This window comes from Aristolochia californica, unplaced genomic scaffold (genome assembly GCF_029961685.1).
Source record: "Aristolochia californica isolate CCGP_79_NKW_82.1479 unplaced genomic scaffold, dmAriCali1.0.hap1 SCAF_15, whole genome shotgun sequence".
Lineage (NCBI taxonomy): Eukaryota > Viridiplantae > Streptophyta > Magnoliopsida > Piperales > Aristolochiaceae > Aristolochia > Aristolochia californica.
In genome coordinates, this window is record NW_027181826.1 from 18,439,378 (window position 1) to 18,452,746 (window position 13,369).

Sequence of the window (13,369 nt, forward strand, 5' to 3'; positions counted from 1 at the left end):
ATTAAAAGACATGCTAAGACAATGTATTTACATCTCCATGCCATCCTTATGGAACATACCATAAATAACAATTTTGCCACTCCTTTGTTGTGTGGGCTTCGAGCATTGAGCTTGTGGGCTTGAGCCCATCTTCCAACACTCTCCCTCAAGCTGGTGGAGAAAATACATCACAAATACCCAACTTGCCACCTATGTAAGATAGAACTTTAGACGTTACCAGTTTGGTGAGGATATCAGCTAATTGCTCTTGAGATGAAACATATTTAAGAGAAATTATTCCTGCTTGAAACTTTTCCTGTATAAAATGACAATCCACTTTAATATGTTTAGTTCTTTCATGGAAAGTGAATTTGACGTAATGTGAATAGCTGCTTGATTATCACAATGTAGGCCCATAGAACCTCCTTTATAAAATCCCAATTCAGTAAAAAGAGTCTTTATCCATAAAAGTTCACTTACAGTGTGGGCCATAGCTCGGTATTCTGCTTCAGCACTAGATCTTGCAACCATGTTTTGTTTTTTTACTTTTCCATGTGACCAAGTTTCCCCCAACAAGGGTACAATAACCAGATGTAGATTTTCTATCATCGGGTGATCCAGCCCAATCTGCATCTGAGAAACCTTCTATATTGAAGTGACCATGTTGTTTATATAGCAATCCTCTTCCAGGAGCACCTTTTAATTATCATAGTATTCTCTCCAACGCTTGCTAGTGAGTAATTTGTGGTTTGTGAATGAATTGGCTTACCACACTCACAACATATGATATATCTGGCCTGGTTACCGTGAGATAGATCAATTTTCCCACAAGTCTTTGATATTTTCAAGTGTCAACATCTTCTCCAGTTGTGGCACACAATTTTTCATTTGCATCCATAGGTGTATCAACTGGTCTACAACCCTTCATTCCTATTTCTTCAAGAAGATCCAAGACGTATTTTCTTTGAGACAATATTATTCCATGATTTGACTGAAGGACTTCTATACCCAGAAAAAATTTAAGCTTACCCAAATCTTTAGTCTTGAAAACTTTACATATCATATTCTTCACTTCTTGTATACTATGAGCATCATTTCCAGTCAAGATAATATCATCAACATACACGGCCAATAATATCTTCCCTTTGATAGTATCTTTAACATATACTGAGTGATCAACTGATCTCCTATGAAAGCCAAATCGTAGAAGCGCTTGACTAAATTTATCAAACCAAGCCCGAGGGCATTGTTTAAGCCCATAAAAAGATTTCTTTAATCGGCATACGGACTCCCCACAACCACTTATCCTGGTGGTTGGACCATATAAATTTCTTCGCGTATATCACCATTTAAAAATGCATTTTTTACATCGAGCTGATATACTGACCAAGATGAGTTAGCAGCAATAAAAAGGATGATACGTACCGAGATCAGTTTAGCAACTGGAGAGAAAGTCTCTTCATAATCTATCCCATAACACTGAGTGTAACCTTTTTTGCAACCAGGCGTGCTAAAAGGCTCGAACCTCTTAGGAAAGCAACTACACGGATCTTATACAAGGACTGGCCCGGTCAATATAAACAAATATTTCAACACTCCCCCGTATAGGGAAAACCCGTGGACAAACTCACCGTAAAAACCCGGGACAAATTCACCTGAAAAACCCGGGACAAATTCGGTGGGAGCGGGACTCGAACCCGGGACCAACCTGCTCTAATACCATGTAGAAGTTAGGACCCCATGAGAATGACTCTAGGTCAACGTGGAAGAAGAAGGAGAGAAGAGAGAGAACAGGGAGAAAGGAGAAGGACGTTTGAGAGGAGAGTTTGGATTAATAGAAGGAGAGAATGCATCAAGAGAGAAGAGAGGGTGGCTGGAAGTTTTTCCAAAGAGAGGAGAAGGATTGAAGGATTGAATTCCTTACCTCTTAGCTAATGCTCTTATTTATAGTGTTACAAAAGCCCTTAGGGTTACAACTCAATAGATTAAAAGACGTAGTAAGACAATGTATTTACATCTCCATGCATCCTTATGGAGCATACCATAAATAACAATTTTGCCACACCTTTGACGTGTGGGCTTCTAGCCTTGAGTTTGTGGGCTTGAGCCCATCTTCCAACAATAGATTTAGGATCAAGTTTGCTGTGTCTAGGCAATGTATTATGAACAAAACATTGACAATAAAAGACTTTTAATGGTAATGCAAACAGGTCATCATTTGGTAATAATCTAGAGTAGGGAGATTTATTACCAAGAATAGTAGACGGTATACGATTTTTAAGAAAACACGCTGTAAGGACAGCATGGGGCCAATAAAAGTATGGAAACCTCACAACTGAATTCTGACCTGATCTTAAGAGATGGAAACATATGATGAAGAGACTGTATAGAAGGATGTCCCAACCAATTGTGCCATAATCGTGTCTCATTCTCAGTAGTAGACACCATATTGATCTTTGGCACGTCCAAGTAGTAAATTCCACCTTGCTCATGGCCTCCACCTATCACCTGCTTTGTTGTAAGATCTTGAAAAACACGTGAAGTAGGTGAGAAGGTAACCGAGCAATTAAAATATTTTGTAAATTGACTAACAGATAGTAAGTTCAAAGGAAAAGTAGGAACAAAAAAAATATTAGTGAGTGGAAGTCATGGGGTGACAGAAGTGGAACCTTTCCCTTGGACTTTGGTTTGAGAACCATCGGCTATGGTAACAAACTTGTGTGAAAGACTCAGAGATAGAGAATGAAATAAATTTTTGTTACCTGTAAGATACTCGAAGGCTCCTGAATTAATTATCTAGGCTGAAGATGAGGTAGATAGCATACTGTTATGTTCCTTTACCATAGATCGAGTCACCCGACGATCACTCCTTCCTTCTAGGTTGACGTGCGACGTTGAAGGATACTTGAAGTTCTTTGATTGAGCAATAGTGAGAATACAAAATTAACAAGAGGAGGAATACTGAGCTTGTGAAGGGAAGCTCCCTAGACCTCAAAGGGAGAATCCGACCTTACACTAATTTAATTGACCAAAGCTTGAATACATTGAGACTACTCTCCTACTTATAGAAAAAAGAACCAAGACGCTATACTTTCCAAGATCCCCAATTACCCATGACGTCCATTCCATTCATTTTTATGACATCCATTCACTTTTCCATGACATCCCTTCATTTTTCCATGACACCCATTCACTTCCCAATCTATAGCTTTTACTCTTCCCAAAGCCTGACGCTAACCACCAACCATGACTAACCCCATACATGTTATGCACCTAGCCAATACTACCCAAAAGACCGGCCTGTTAGGAGCGGAAGACATAGGTACATAACCCAGGACCATAACATCACACCCACACTCGCGAGAGCCGACGTCCATGGCGGCCCACTTGCGACGGCCAACTCTAGCGATCGCCCATGGTGCGGGAACACACTCAGGTCACCCCTTCCGCATATAGCGGTGGCCCATTGGTGCAGGAAGCACACTTTGGTCGCCCCTTCCGCTAGGTCACCCCCTCCGGGATTCGAAGTCGTGACGTAGCACTAGATCTGATACCAAATGTTATGCACTTAGCCAATATACTACCCAAAAGACTAGCCTGTTAGGAGCAGAAGACATAGGTACATAACCCAGGACCATAACATCCGCATATAGAGGTGGCCCATTGGTGCAGGAAGCACACTCTGGTCACCCCTTTCGCTAGGTTTCCCCCTCTGGGATTCGAACTCGCTCCGTAGTGCTATCTCTAATACCAAATGTTATGCACCTAGCCAATACTACCCAAAAGACTGGCCTGTTAGGAGCGGAAGACATAGGTACATAACCCAGGACCATAACAATAAATAACTAAAATTACATTAGACCCTAACCACCTTAACCCTTTCCCAAAAGCTTACATAAACCACCAACCATGACTAACCCCATACATATCTAAAATTACCTCAGACCCTTATCCCTACTTGAAAGTGACCCCACCTTGGTCCCATGTCTAGCAACGACTCTAGATGCTATGGAGTCCATAACATCACTCCCCTCCTGGAGAAAGAGCTTGTCCTCAAGCTCAAAGTTGGGGTAGAGAGCCTGAAATTCTGTCAAGGGTTCCCACGAGGTTTCCTCTGAATCCATCTTTGCCCATTGAACTAAGATTTCTCAACAATCATTGTTGCGGCGAGCCTGGAAGACGCGAGCTGGATTGGGCAGGACACGCCCATCATGAAGGGTCAGCAAAGAAGTGTGCAACATCGAAGAGTCCCCCTTGAAAGGCTTGAGTAGTGATACATGGAAGACATCATAAATTTGGGTGTCGAGGGGAAGCTAGAGACGGCAAGCCATGTTGCCGATTTGCTCCAAAACCTGGAATGGGCCATAGTACTTTGGTGAGAGTTTGTGGCGTTGAGACGCAGTGAGGGACAACTGGTGATACTTATGGAGACGCAGCCATACATAGTATCTGGGAGCATAAGATTGGTCACGATGGGTCTTGTCGTAATTATTTTTCATGAGTGCTTGAGCCCTTTGTAAGTTGGCTCGAACTTGGGCTAGCATGCGGTCTCTCTCCTCTAATGTCTGATCAATAGTAGCAACCCATGCAAAACCAGCAATATAAGAGACAAGTCGAGGGGGTTCCCAACCATAAACCACCTGGAAGGGAGTGGTCTTGAGCGTGGTGTGGTAGGAAGTATTGTAGCAAAATTCGGCCCACACAAGCCAACAGACCCCCAAGTTTTGGGATGATAGTCCGCCAAGCAACGCAAATATATTTCAAGAGTATGGTTTACTAACTCTATTTGCCCATCTGATAGGGGGGGGGGGGGGGGGGGGGGGGGGTAAGCTGAGGAGAAAGCCAACTTGGTGCCCTGTAGCTTGAAAAGCTCCTTCTAGAAGTTACTCGTAAAGATGGCATCTCGGTCATTGATGATGGATTCCAGAAGTCCGTGGAGGCGGACAATGTGATCCATGAAAATTTGAGCTATGTGAGAAGCTGTATATGGATGTGATAGGAGAATAAAATGACCATACTTGGAGAAACGATCCACCACCACCAATATGAGTGATTTACCCGAAGATTTGGGAAGACCATCAGTGAAGTCCATGGAGACATCGACCCAAACCTGAGTAGGGAGATGAAGTGGCTGGAGTAAGCCTACTGAGCTTAATGTTTTTCTTTTGTTGCATTGGCAGACTTGACAGGCGGAGACATAGTCATCTACCATTCTTTTCATTCCTTTCCAATAAAAGTCGCGACTAAGGCGGAAATAAGTCTTCTGCTGACCTTCATGGGTACTGTCATGATAGGTGGAAAGGATGGTGGGCAGTAAGGCCGAGGTGGCAGGAAGATGAATCTGTTGCTTGTACAAGATGAGGCGATCCTAGATGGCCCAGTTGTTGTCCATGGCGTGTTGTTCAATTCTGTGCAATAAGGCGAGGAGGTCCGGTGTTTGTTGAATTTCATCCCGAATGGAATCCAGCAACAAGAACGGAGGTTGACTGATGGCATTGAGTTGCTGTACGGGGACATCTCTGCATTACAAGGCATCGGCGCCTCGGTTGAGGTAGCCTGGTTTGAACTCCACCCAAAAATCAAACCCAATTAATTTACTGAGCTAGTGCTACTGGGGTGAAGTAGTAAGGCATTGCTCCAATAAGTACTTCAGGCTGTAGTGGTCGGTGCGGATAAGGAAGTGGTAGCCCCACATATATGGTTTCCAATGTTGAATGGCTTTGGCTAAGCCAATAAGTTCTTGCTCATAAGCCGCCAATTTTTGATGATGTGTAGCCAGTTGTCTGTTGAAATTAGCAATGGGATGGCCCTGCTACTGTAGTACCGCCCCGACGCCGCCCCCGGATGCATCACATTCAATTATAAAGAGATCCTCAAAATTAGGAAGATGGAGCACTGTGTGGACGCTAAGACATGCTTGAGTTGTTCAAAGGAGGAAGATGCGGCCTTGGACCAAAAGAAAGCATTCTTTTTTAGCAAACTTGTCAGTGGAGCTATGATTTAGCCATAATCTTGTATAAATTTTTGATAGTAGCCATATAAGCCCAAGAAGCCCTTTAACGCAGTTGCTGATTGAGGAAGGGGCCAATCAATAATGGCCTAAATTTTAGTACTGTCAACCTTGATGCCAGAGGCTGAAATAACATGTCCCAAATAAGCGACCTCCAGGTCGCCAAAAGAGCATTTTGAATGCTTGAGAAATAAGTGATGAGCTCACAGTATGTGGAATACGGAACACAAGTGTTGTAGGTGGCCTTCCCAGGTAGGGCTGAGATCAAAATATCATTGAAAAAACAAGTACAAATTTCCGTAAAAGGGGCCGAAATACCTCGTTCATGAACACTTGGAAAGTAGAGGGGGCGTTGGAAAGCCCAAATGGCATGACTAGAAACTCGAAATGGCCATGATGGGTACGGAAGGCGGTCTTTTCCACGTCTGTAGGGTGAACACGAATCTGATGGTACCCAGAGCGCAAATCCAGCTTGGTAAATAATTTTGCGCCATGTAGTTCATCCAAAAGCTCATCAACCACTGGAATGGGGAATTTATCCTTGACAGTATGTGCATTTAATTCTCTGTAATCAACACAAAAATGCCAACTATGATCCATTTTCTTCACTAAGAGCACTGGAGATGCAAAGGGAGACCTACTGGCTTGGATGAGGCCGTGCTCGAGCATTTGTTGGCATTGACATTTAATTTCATCTTTTTGAAAATGTGGGTAATGATAGGGTCTCACCACTACCAGCTCCGTGCCCATTTTCAGACGAATCCGATGGTCACAGTTACGAATAGGAGGGGGGGATTGTGGCTCCATAAATAAATCCCCAAATTCTGCAATGAGAGAGTATAGTTGACTGCGGTCGGTGTCTTCCACCGAAAGTTGCTGGAGTGCGCACAGCGAAGGGGCATGAGTCCCATGAAGGGTGATGTGGTGCTGGCCCGAAGTGAAACTCATAGTCAATGAAGTGAAATCCCACAAGATCGGTCCCAACTGCTGGAGCCACTTAATGCCCAATACTAGATCAAACCCAGCCAATGGAATAACCAAGAAATTCGCGGCAAAGTGGTGGCCATCAATAATAAACTGCACTACTGAACAGAGGCCAATGCTGGTGATATTTTCCCCGTTAGCTACGGAGACGAAGAGTCTAGAATTCTGCTCAATTGCTAAGCCCAATTGAGTGGTTGCTGTTTGGCTTAGAAAATTGTGGGTGCTTCCCGAATCAACAAAGGCAAGTAAGCGAAAATTTTGAATACCTACGTGAACTTGCATAGTGTTGGTGTTGTGTAACCCAGTCACAACATGGATGGAAATGGCTGGTTCTTCCTCCTCAAGGGCCTCCTCATCTTCTGGTGGGGGGTTCTCCTCTGGATCATCCACTTCCAACCAAAAGAGTTGCTTGCATAAATGACCCGACAAATATTTTTCAACACAGTTAAAACAAAGCCCTTGTGCCTTGCGTTGTTCCATGTCTGATTTGGAAAGGCACTTGATATATTGTAGAGGTGGAGTAGACCGGGGAAGTTTTGAGGTCTGAGTAGGAGCTGGCCCTGGGCGCAGAGGGGACTGATGGCCGTAGGAGGTTCCAGTAGCTGCTCGGCCAGGCCATGGTGGGCGTCGCCCCAGAGAGTCCTTCATTAGATGTTTTTTGGCATCCAAAATTCATGCCAAATTCATAGCATGGGCTAGAGAGGGGGGGGTCATTTAATTCCACCTCGAGGCAAAGTACCTCCACTAAGCTAGTAGTAAACAAATTAACATATTGCGTAGGACTTACAATATGGACTAGCTCGGGCCAGTCGTTCCTGAAATTGTTTTTGGTAGGCCTCGATGGAACCCGTCTGTTTCAGATTGACTAAATCCCCTAGAGGATTGCTGCGGGCAAGGAGGGGGTGTTGGGTTCCAAACGTCAATAGAAAAAAATCAAGAAAAAGGTCCCAATCATGCACTGGATGCTTAGATTTAAATTGGTGATACCACAGGTTGGCTTCGCCGAGCATGTGAAATGCAGCTAACGGAACCCGGTCCTTTGGCTGAGTTCGTTGGCTCCAAAAAAATTGTTCACACCGTTGTAACCAAATTAGAGGGTCAGTAGACCCATCATAAGGAGGAAAGTCCAGCTTAGTGTACCTGGGCACAATTGAAGGGTTGTGGCCGTGAAGTCCTCCTAGAATAGGGTGTACTGGGTGCAGAGGAGCCATTGGTGGTGGCGGAAAAGGTGGTTGGTGGTGATGTTGGGGTGGGTAAACAGTAGGGGCAATGATCCTTATCATAAACTCTTCCATTCGAAGAGAAAATTTCTGGAAGGAGTCCCGTAGCTCAATTAGTTCTGTGCGGATAGAAGCTACAGAGTGTTGTGTCTCCATTCTGAGTTCATCCATCTGAGTACTCACATCCATAAGGGAAGAGAAATCGTTGATGATGGTCCTGTCTGATACCACGGTGTTATGTTCCTTTGCCATAGATTGAGTAACCCGACGATCACTCCTTCCTTCCAGGTTGACGTGCGACGTTGAAGGATACTTGGAGTTCTTTGATTGAGCAATAGTGAGAATACAGAATTAACGAGAGGAGGATTACTAAGCTTGTGAAGGGAAGCTCACCCTGGACCTCAAAGGGAGAATCCAACCTTACACTAATTTAATTGATCAAAGATTCAATACATTGAGACTACTCTCCTTCTTATAGCAAAAAGAACCAAGACGCTATACTTCCCAAGATCCCCAATTATAGCTTTTACTCTTCCCAAAGCCTGACGCTAACCACCAACCATGACTAACCCCATACATAACTAAAATTACATCAGATCCTAACCACCTTAACCCTTTCCCAAAAGCTGATGTAAACCACCAACCATGACTAACCCCATACATATCTAAAATTACATCAGACCCTTATCCTTACTTGAAAGTGACCCCACCTTGGTCCCACGTCTAGCAACGACTCTAGATGCTATGGGGTCCATAACACATACCTGAAGCAGTTGTGGCAGCAGCAGTTGCAGAGGGACTAGGAGAAGAACCTAGCATGGTCTTCATTTTCTGAAATAGCTCATACTCTTCATCAATAATATTTTTCTATGCAGCTGATGTTGTGGGATGATCTTCTTTTGCATCACTCATAAGAGCTTGATTAGCCCTTGTCAATTCTGACTTATCATTAGCTTTATAGCATATAGTGGCCATATTTTCCACAAAAAGTGCATGCCCTGTAATGACACTGGTCTATAGTGTGGCCAAGAAATTTACAATGAGTACATTTTGTTGAATTTATGGAAAAGTGAAATACTTCATTGACATCAATAACTTGTTGTAATCAAAGTACATGAACCTCTATTTATAATAGAGGAAGGTAGTAGAGTCAAATTACAATAAAACTACCCTTGTCCCAATTACACCCAAACTCTAACACTTAAAGATAAGTCCTAGCATAATTAAATAACTCAATATTGATAAAATATAGACATAACTCAAACTAAAACTCTTCCTGGTTGTGACCCTAAGATAAAGATACTTTTGTGAGTCCTTCTTGATCTTCCAACTAATGTGATAAGGATGCCAAGTCATGGTAATCATTGTGGGTCCTACTTATTATGGGCTTGGGCCCATCTTGTGGGCCTTCCTTGGTTGTGTGGGCTTGAGCTTATCTTCCAACACTCCCCCTCAAGCTTGGGGTGAGAGAACAACATGAACTCCCAACTTGCTGCAAATGATGTATAGAATATTTTTGTATAAAATGTCACATCTTCCAATATGCCTTCATCTTCCAACATTCCCCCTCACGTTGTTGCATCCTTCCATGAGGCCCTGCGGCATTATATAAGTGAGAGTAAAAAATCACTTCTAGCCGGTAAGCCATTGCTTCATACTCCTGTCCTAATCCTAGATGTAGGGCACACTCCGTCTTCTATCGGTAGTGTGTCTATCGGCATTTCTCTAAAGTGTCCACCACCATGTCCCTCCACAGGACAACGACTCTCAAGTGGTAGGAGACATAAAGGCCATTATAGGGGGGGGGGGGGGGGGGGAGGGAGGGGAAGGGGAGGATAATATAGATGTAATAATAAGTTTCTCCATCATGGTTTCCCAATGTGATATATAACACGAAAGAGAACCCAAGAAATAATGTCCCCAAAGAGACATAATAGTAGCAACTGTATATAACACGACCATCTTCCAACACATATAACACAAACCAAATAATAAACTTTGTAAAAGAACCCATGACATAATCTGATATAAAAATTTCTTCTTTGATGCACAAGCTTCATCTTTGTGCTCCCCCTTTCTTGAATATTTTGGTCACATAAACTTATTCACAACATATGAAATAAAATACATTTTTCTTGTACTTATTCTACTTCTCCCCCTCAAGCTGGGAGGTAATGGCAGTGATCCCAGCTTGAACCAAATATCATAGATGTAGCAATAAGCCCAAATAACAGAGATGTATAAATAAGCCCTCAAACCAGGGAGAAGAGATATTTCCTGATATATCAACTCAAACAGTGACGCAAAACAATCAGCTTAAATTCAGATTTTCAATGTAACAGAATACCTGCCTGACCTTTGATTCTTCCAATGAAAATATATCTTTAAATATAGATCAGATTGAGATGAAATTTTCTTATTCTGAAATTAGAATTAAATAACTTTCATATAAGTATAAAATCTCTTCATAAAATATAATTATCAGAAGATAAATAATCTTATACGTTTTGTTCTCTGTCAAATGGCCGAACTAAGTATTGTTTCTCCTATTTTCCAGAATGACCATTGACTGTTCCAAGATCAATATCTCCTTATACAAAACTCATACCGAGAATTGGTTGAATAGGTAAGAAAATAGACTTATAGATATTTCTTTTTATATATAATTTTCCATATAAAGTCTCTTTATTGATAGCATAAATTACCTCGGAAGTTGAGGCTTTCAGCTGCCGTTTGAACCTCTTTTTCAATCTGACCTTTGCTGCTTCAAATATCAATTTCTCTTCGTAGATAACTCAGATAAAAAATTGGTTGAATAGGTAAAAGAATATACTTACGGATATTTATTTTGATATATATTTATCCATATAAAGTCTAGTTTTTTATAGCAAAAAAATCCTCGGAATCAGAAGATTGTTGATGCTGCTCGAACCTTTTTGCAATCTGACCTTCTCTCATTCAAATATCGATATCTCTTTGTAGATAACTCCGATTGGAACAAATAGGTTTTCTTTGGAAATTAGGCTCAAATATATTTCCTTCAATATATAATTTTCATTATAAAAAACTACGTATAGAGGTAAAAAAATGCAAAGCAAACTACGGGTGTAGGACTGAAAAAAATAACTACGAATCTAGACTTAGGGTTTGGGTTTAGAGAAAAGGATCACATTACCTCCATGAGTTGACAAGTCAACTCACAGAACCTGTTCTGATACCATGTTGAATTTATGGAAAAGTGAAATACTTCATTGACATCAATAACTTGTTGTAATCAGAGTACATGAACCTCTATTTATAATAGAGGAAGGTAGTAGAGTCCAATTACAATAAAAGTACCCTTGTCCCAATTACACCCAAACTCTAACACTTAAAGATAAGTCCTAGCATAATTAAATAACTCAATATTGATAAAATACAAACATAACTCAAACTAAAACTCTTCTTGGTCACGACCTTAAGATAAAGATACTTTTGTGAGTCCTTCTTGATCTTCCAACTGATGTGATAAGGATGTCAGCTCATGGTAATCATTGTGGGTCCTACTTCTTATGAGCTTGGGCCCATCTTGTGGGCCTTCCTTTGTTGTGTGGTCCATCTTATAATAATCTTAGATATGTGGGGCCTTCCTTGGTCGTGTGGGTTTGAGCTTATCTTCCAACACATTTAATATCATTTGTTCTGCTAGTACTAGTCCTTCCATCTCTTCCTCTGCCCCCTCAGTAACCTCTACCTCGGCCTCGGCCGCGGTCAGATAATGATCCTCTATTATCAGAATACATAACGGATGATACATCAGTAGTGGAGGAAGAAGTGTCTCGAATAGGAAGTAGTGTTACACACACATCATCAAACTTAGGGACAACAGAAGCACTCAAAAGTTGACTCTTGGGAATCTCAAGGTGAGGCTTAACATTTGCAAGACAAATTGTCGTGATTAAGGCTTCTTTATGTTTGTCTTGGATAGAGATATCAGTGGTTGAAGGCTGAGCTAACTTCCATTCTTGGAGAAAGCCTCCAAAGCTGGCCAAGTACTCATGAATATTTTCTCCTTGTTTAGTATGCAACATTCTTTGGAGAATATCATAGGGTGGGTCTATGTAGTGTATCTGGGCATGAGTACAGTTTACCACATGTCTCCTAAATTTTTTTAGCAGTATCAAGATGAATAAAATTGTTGGAGACATATTATTCGATGCTATTTATAAGCCAACCAATTATCAAAGCATAATTTTTCAGCCATTTCATATAGAAAATATCATCTTCATTAACAGATGGTCCTCGGGTGGTGAGGTGACCAAGTAGGTCTTTTGTGATAAGGAACCTTCAAACCGATGTGGACCAACTCATAAAATTGGATACCCCACATAAGGGTATGGTGGTGATTCTTAGTATATCACCTATGACATTCATATTTTCTTCAGCCATGATAGACCCTTCTTCAAAAAAAAAAAAAATTAATAACACCACGTAGTACCTCTTCAATCAACTCGATGTATGGGAAATTTTAGCATTGATGCTAAATTATCATTCTGAATTTTTTTATGCCAATCATAAGAGACTTGATAACAATCTTATATATCAGGTAACTCTTATCCCACAAAACAAAATCCAATAATCTGATTATGGATTGGTTTCAGTAAACAAAATTTTCAAATCGATAAAACTGTATTGATAGTTCCTTCTAGAAAGAGAGGCATGCATATCCATAATATAATAAGATGAAAGAATTCACATATTCATCCTTGAATCATATTCTAAATTCTGAAACCAGTAACATGAAAAAAAAACATTTGAACACTTATCTCTCGGCTTGTGTTCTTCCTTCATAGAAAAGCCTTCTTTGAGTGGTGTTGATCATCACTTCTCTAGAGCATTCCTTTGACGAGGGATCATAAATATAATTCTTTGATACCATGTTGAATTTAGGATCCCTTTTCCATAATTCTGAACAAGATAAAAAATAAATAAAAAGATAAAATGGAAGAAAAGCTCTCGGGTAGAGAAGAAAAAAATAAAAAGGGAAGAAGAGGTTGCGTCGAGCAAAGAGAGAGAGAGAGAGAGAGAGAAACCAACTCGGGATTGAATGTGTGACTTCATTAATTCCGAATTACAACACCTCTATTTATAGTAGAGGAAAAAGTAGAGTCCTTATACAACTTGTCTTTCAATCCTA

At 41.2% G+C, this 13,369-nt stretch overlaps 1 protein-coding gene across 1 annotated transcript; it reads right to left on the reverse strand.

Moving 5' to 3' along the window:
• Positions 1-4,127: 4,127 nt before the first annotated feature.
• LOC137951189 (uncharacterized) lies at positions 4,128-5,191 on the reverse strand. Its single transcript, XM_068797776.1, has 3 exons — positions 4,925-5,191; positions 4,332-4,619; positions 4,128-4,241 (listed from the first exon to the last, which is right to left on the reverse strand). Exons 1-3 carry the CDS (start codon positions 5,189-5,191, stop codon positions 4,128-4,130), a joined length of 669 nt encoding a protein of 222 aa, XP_068653877.1.
• Between the last annotated feature and the right edge of the window lie 8,178 nt (positions 5,192-13,369).

Bases quoted from the DNA above. Each gene is read 5' to 3' on its own strand.
- LOC137951189 (XM_068797776.1), bottom strand. From the start codon at position 5,191: ATGGTAGATGACTATGTCTCCGCCTGTCAAGTCTGCCAATGCAACAAA. The intron at 4,620-4,924 runs GTCCGCCTCCAC...ACTCCCTTCCAG, and splicing joins AAATTTTCATGGATCACATT to GTGGTTTATGGTTGGGAACC. The intron at 4,242-4,331 runs GTTTTGGAGCAA...TCACTACTCAAG, and splicing joins AGTACTATGGCCCATTCCAG to CCTTTCAAGGGGGACTCTTC.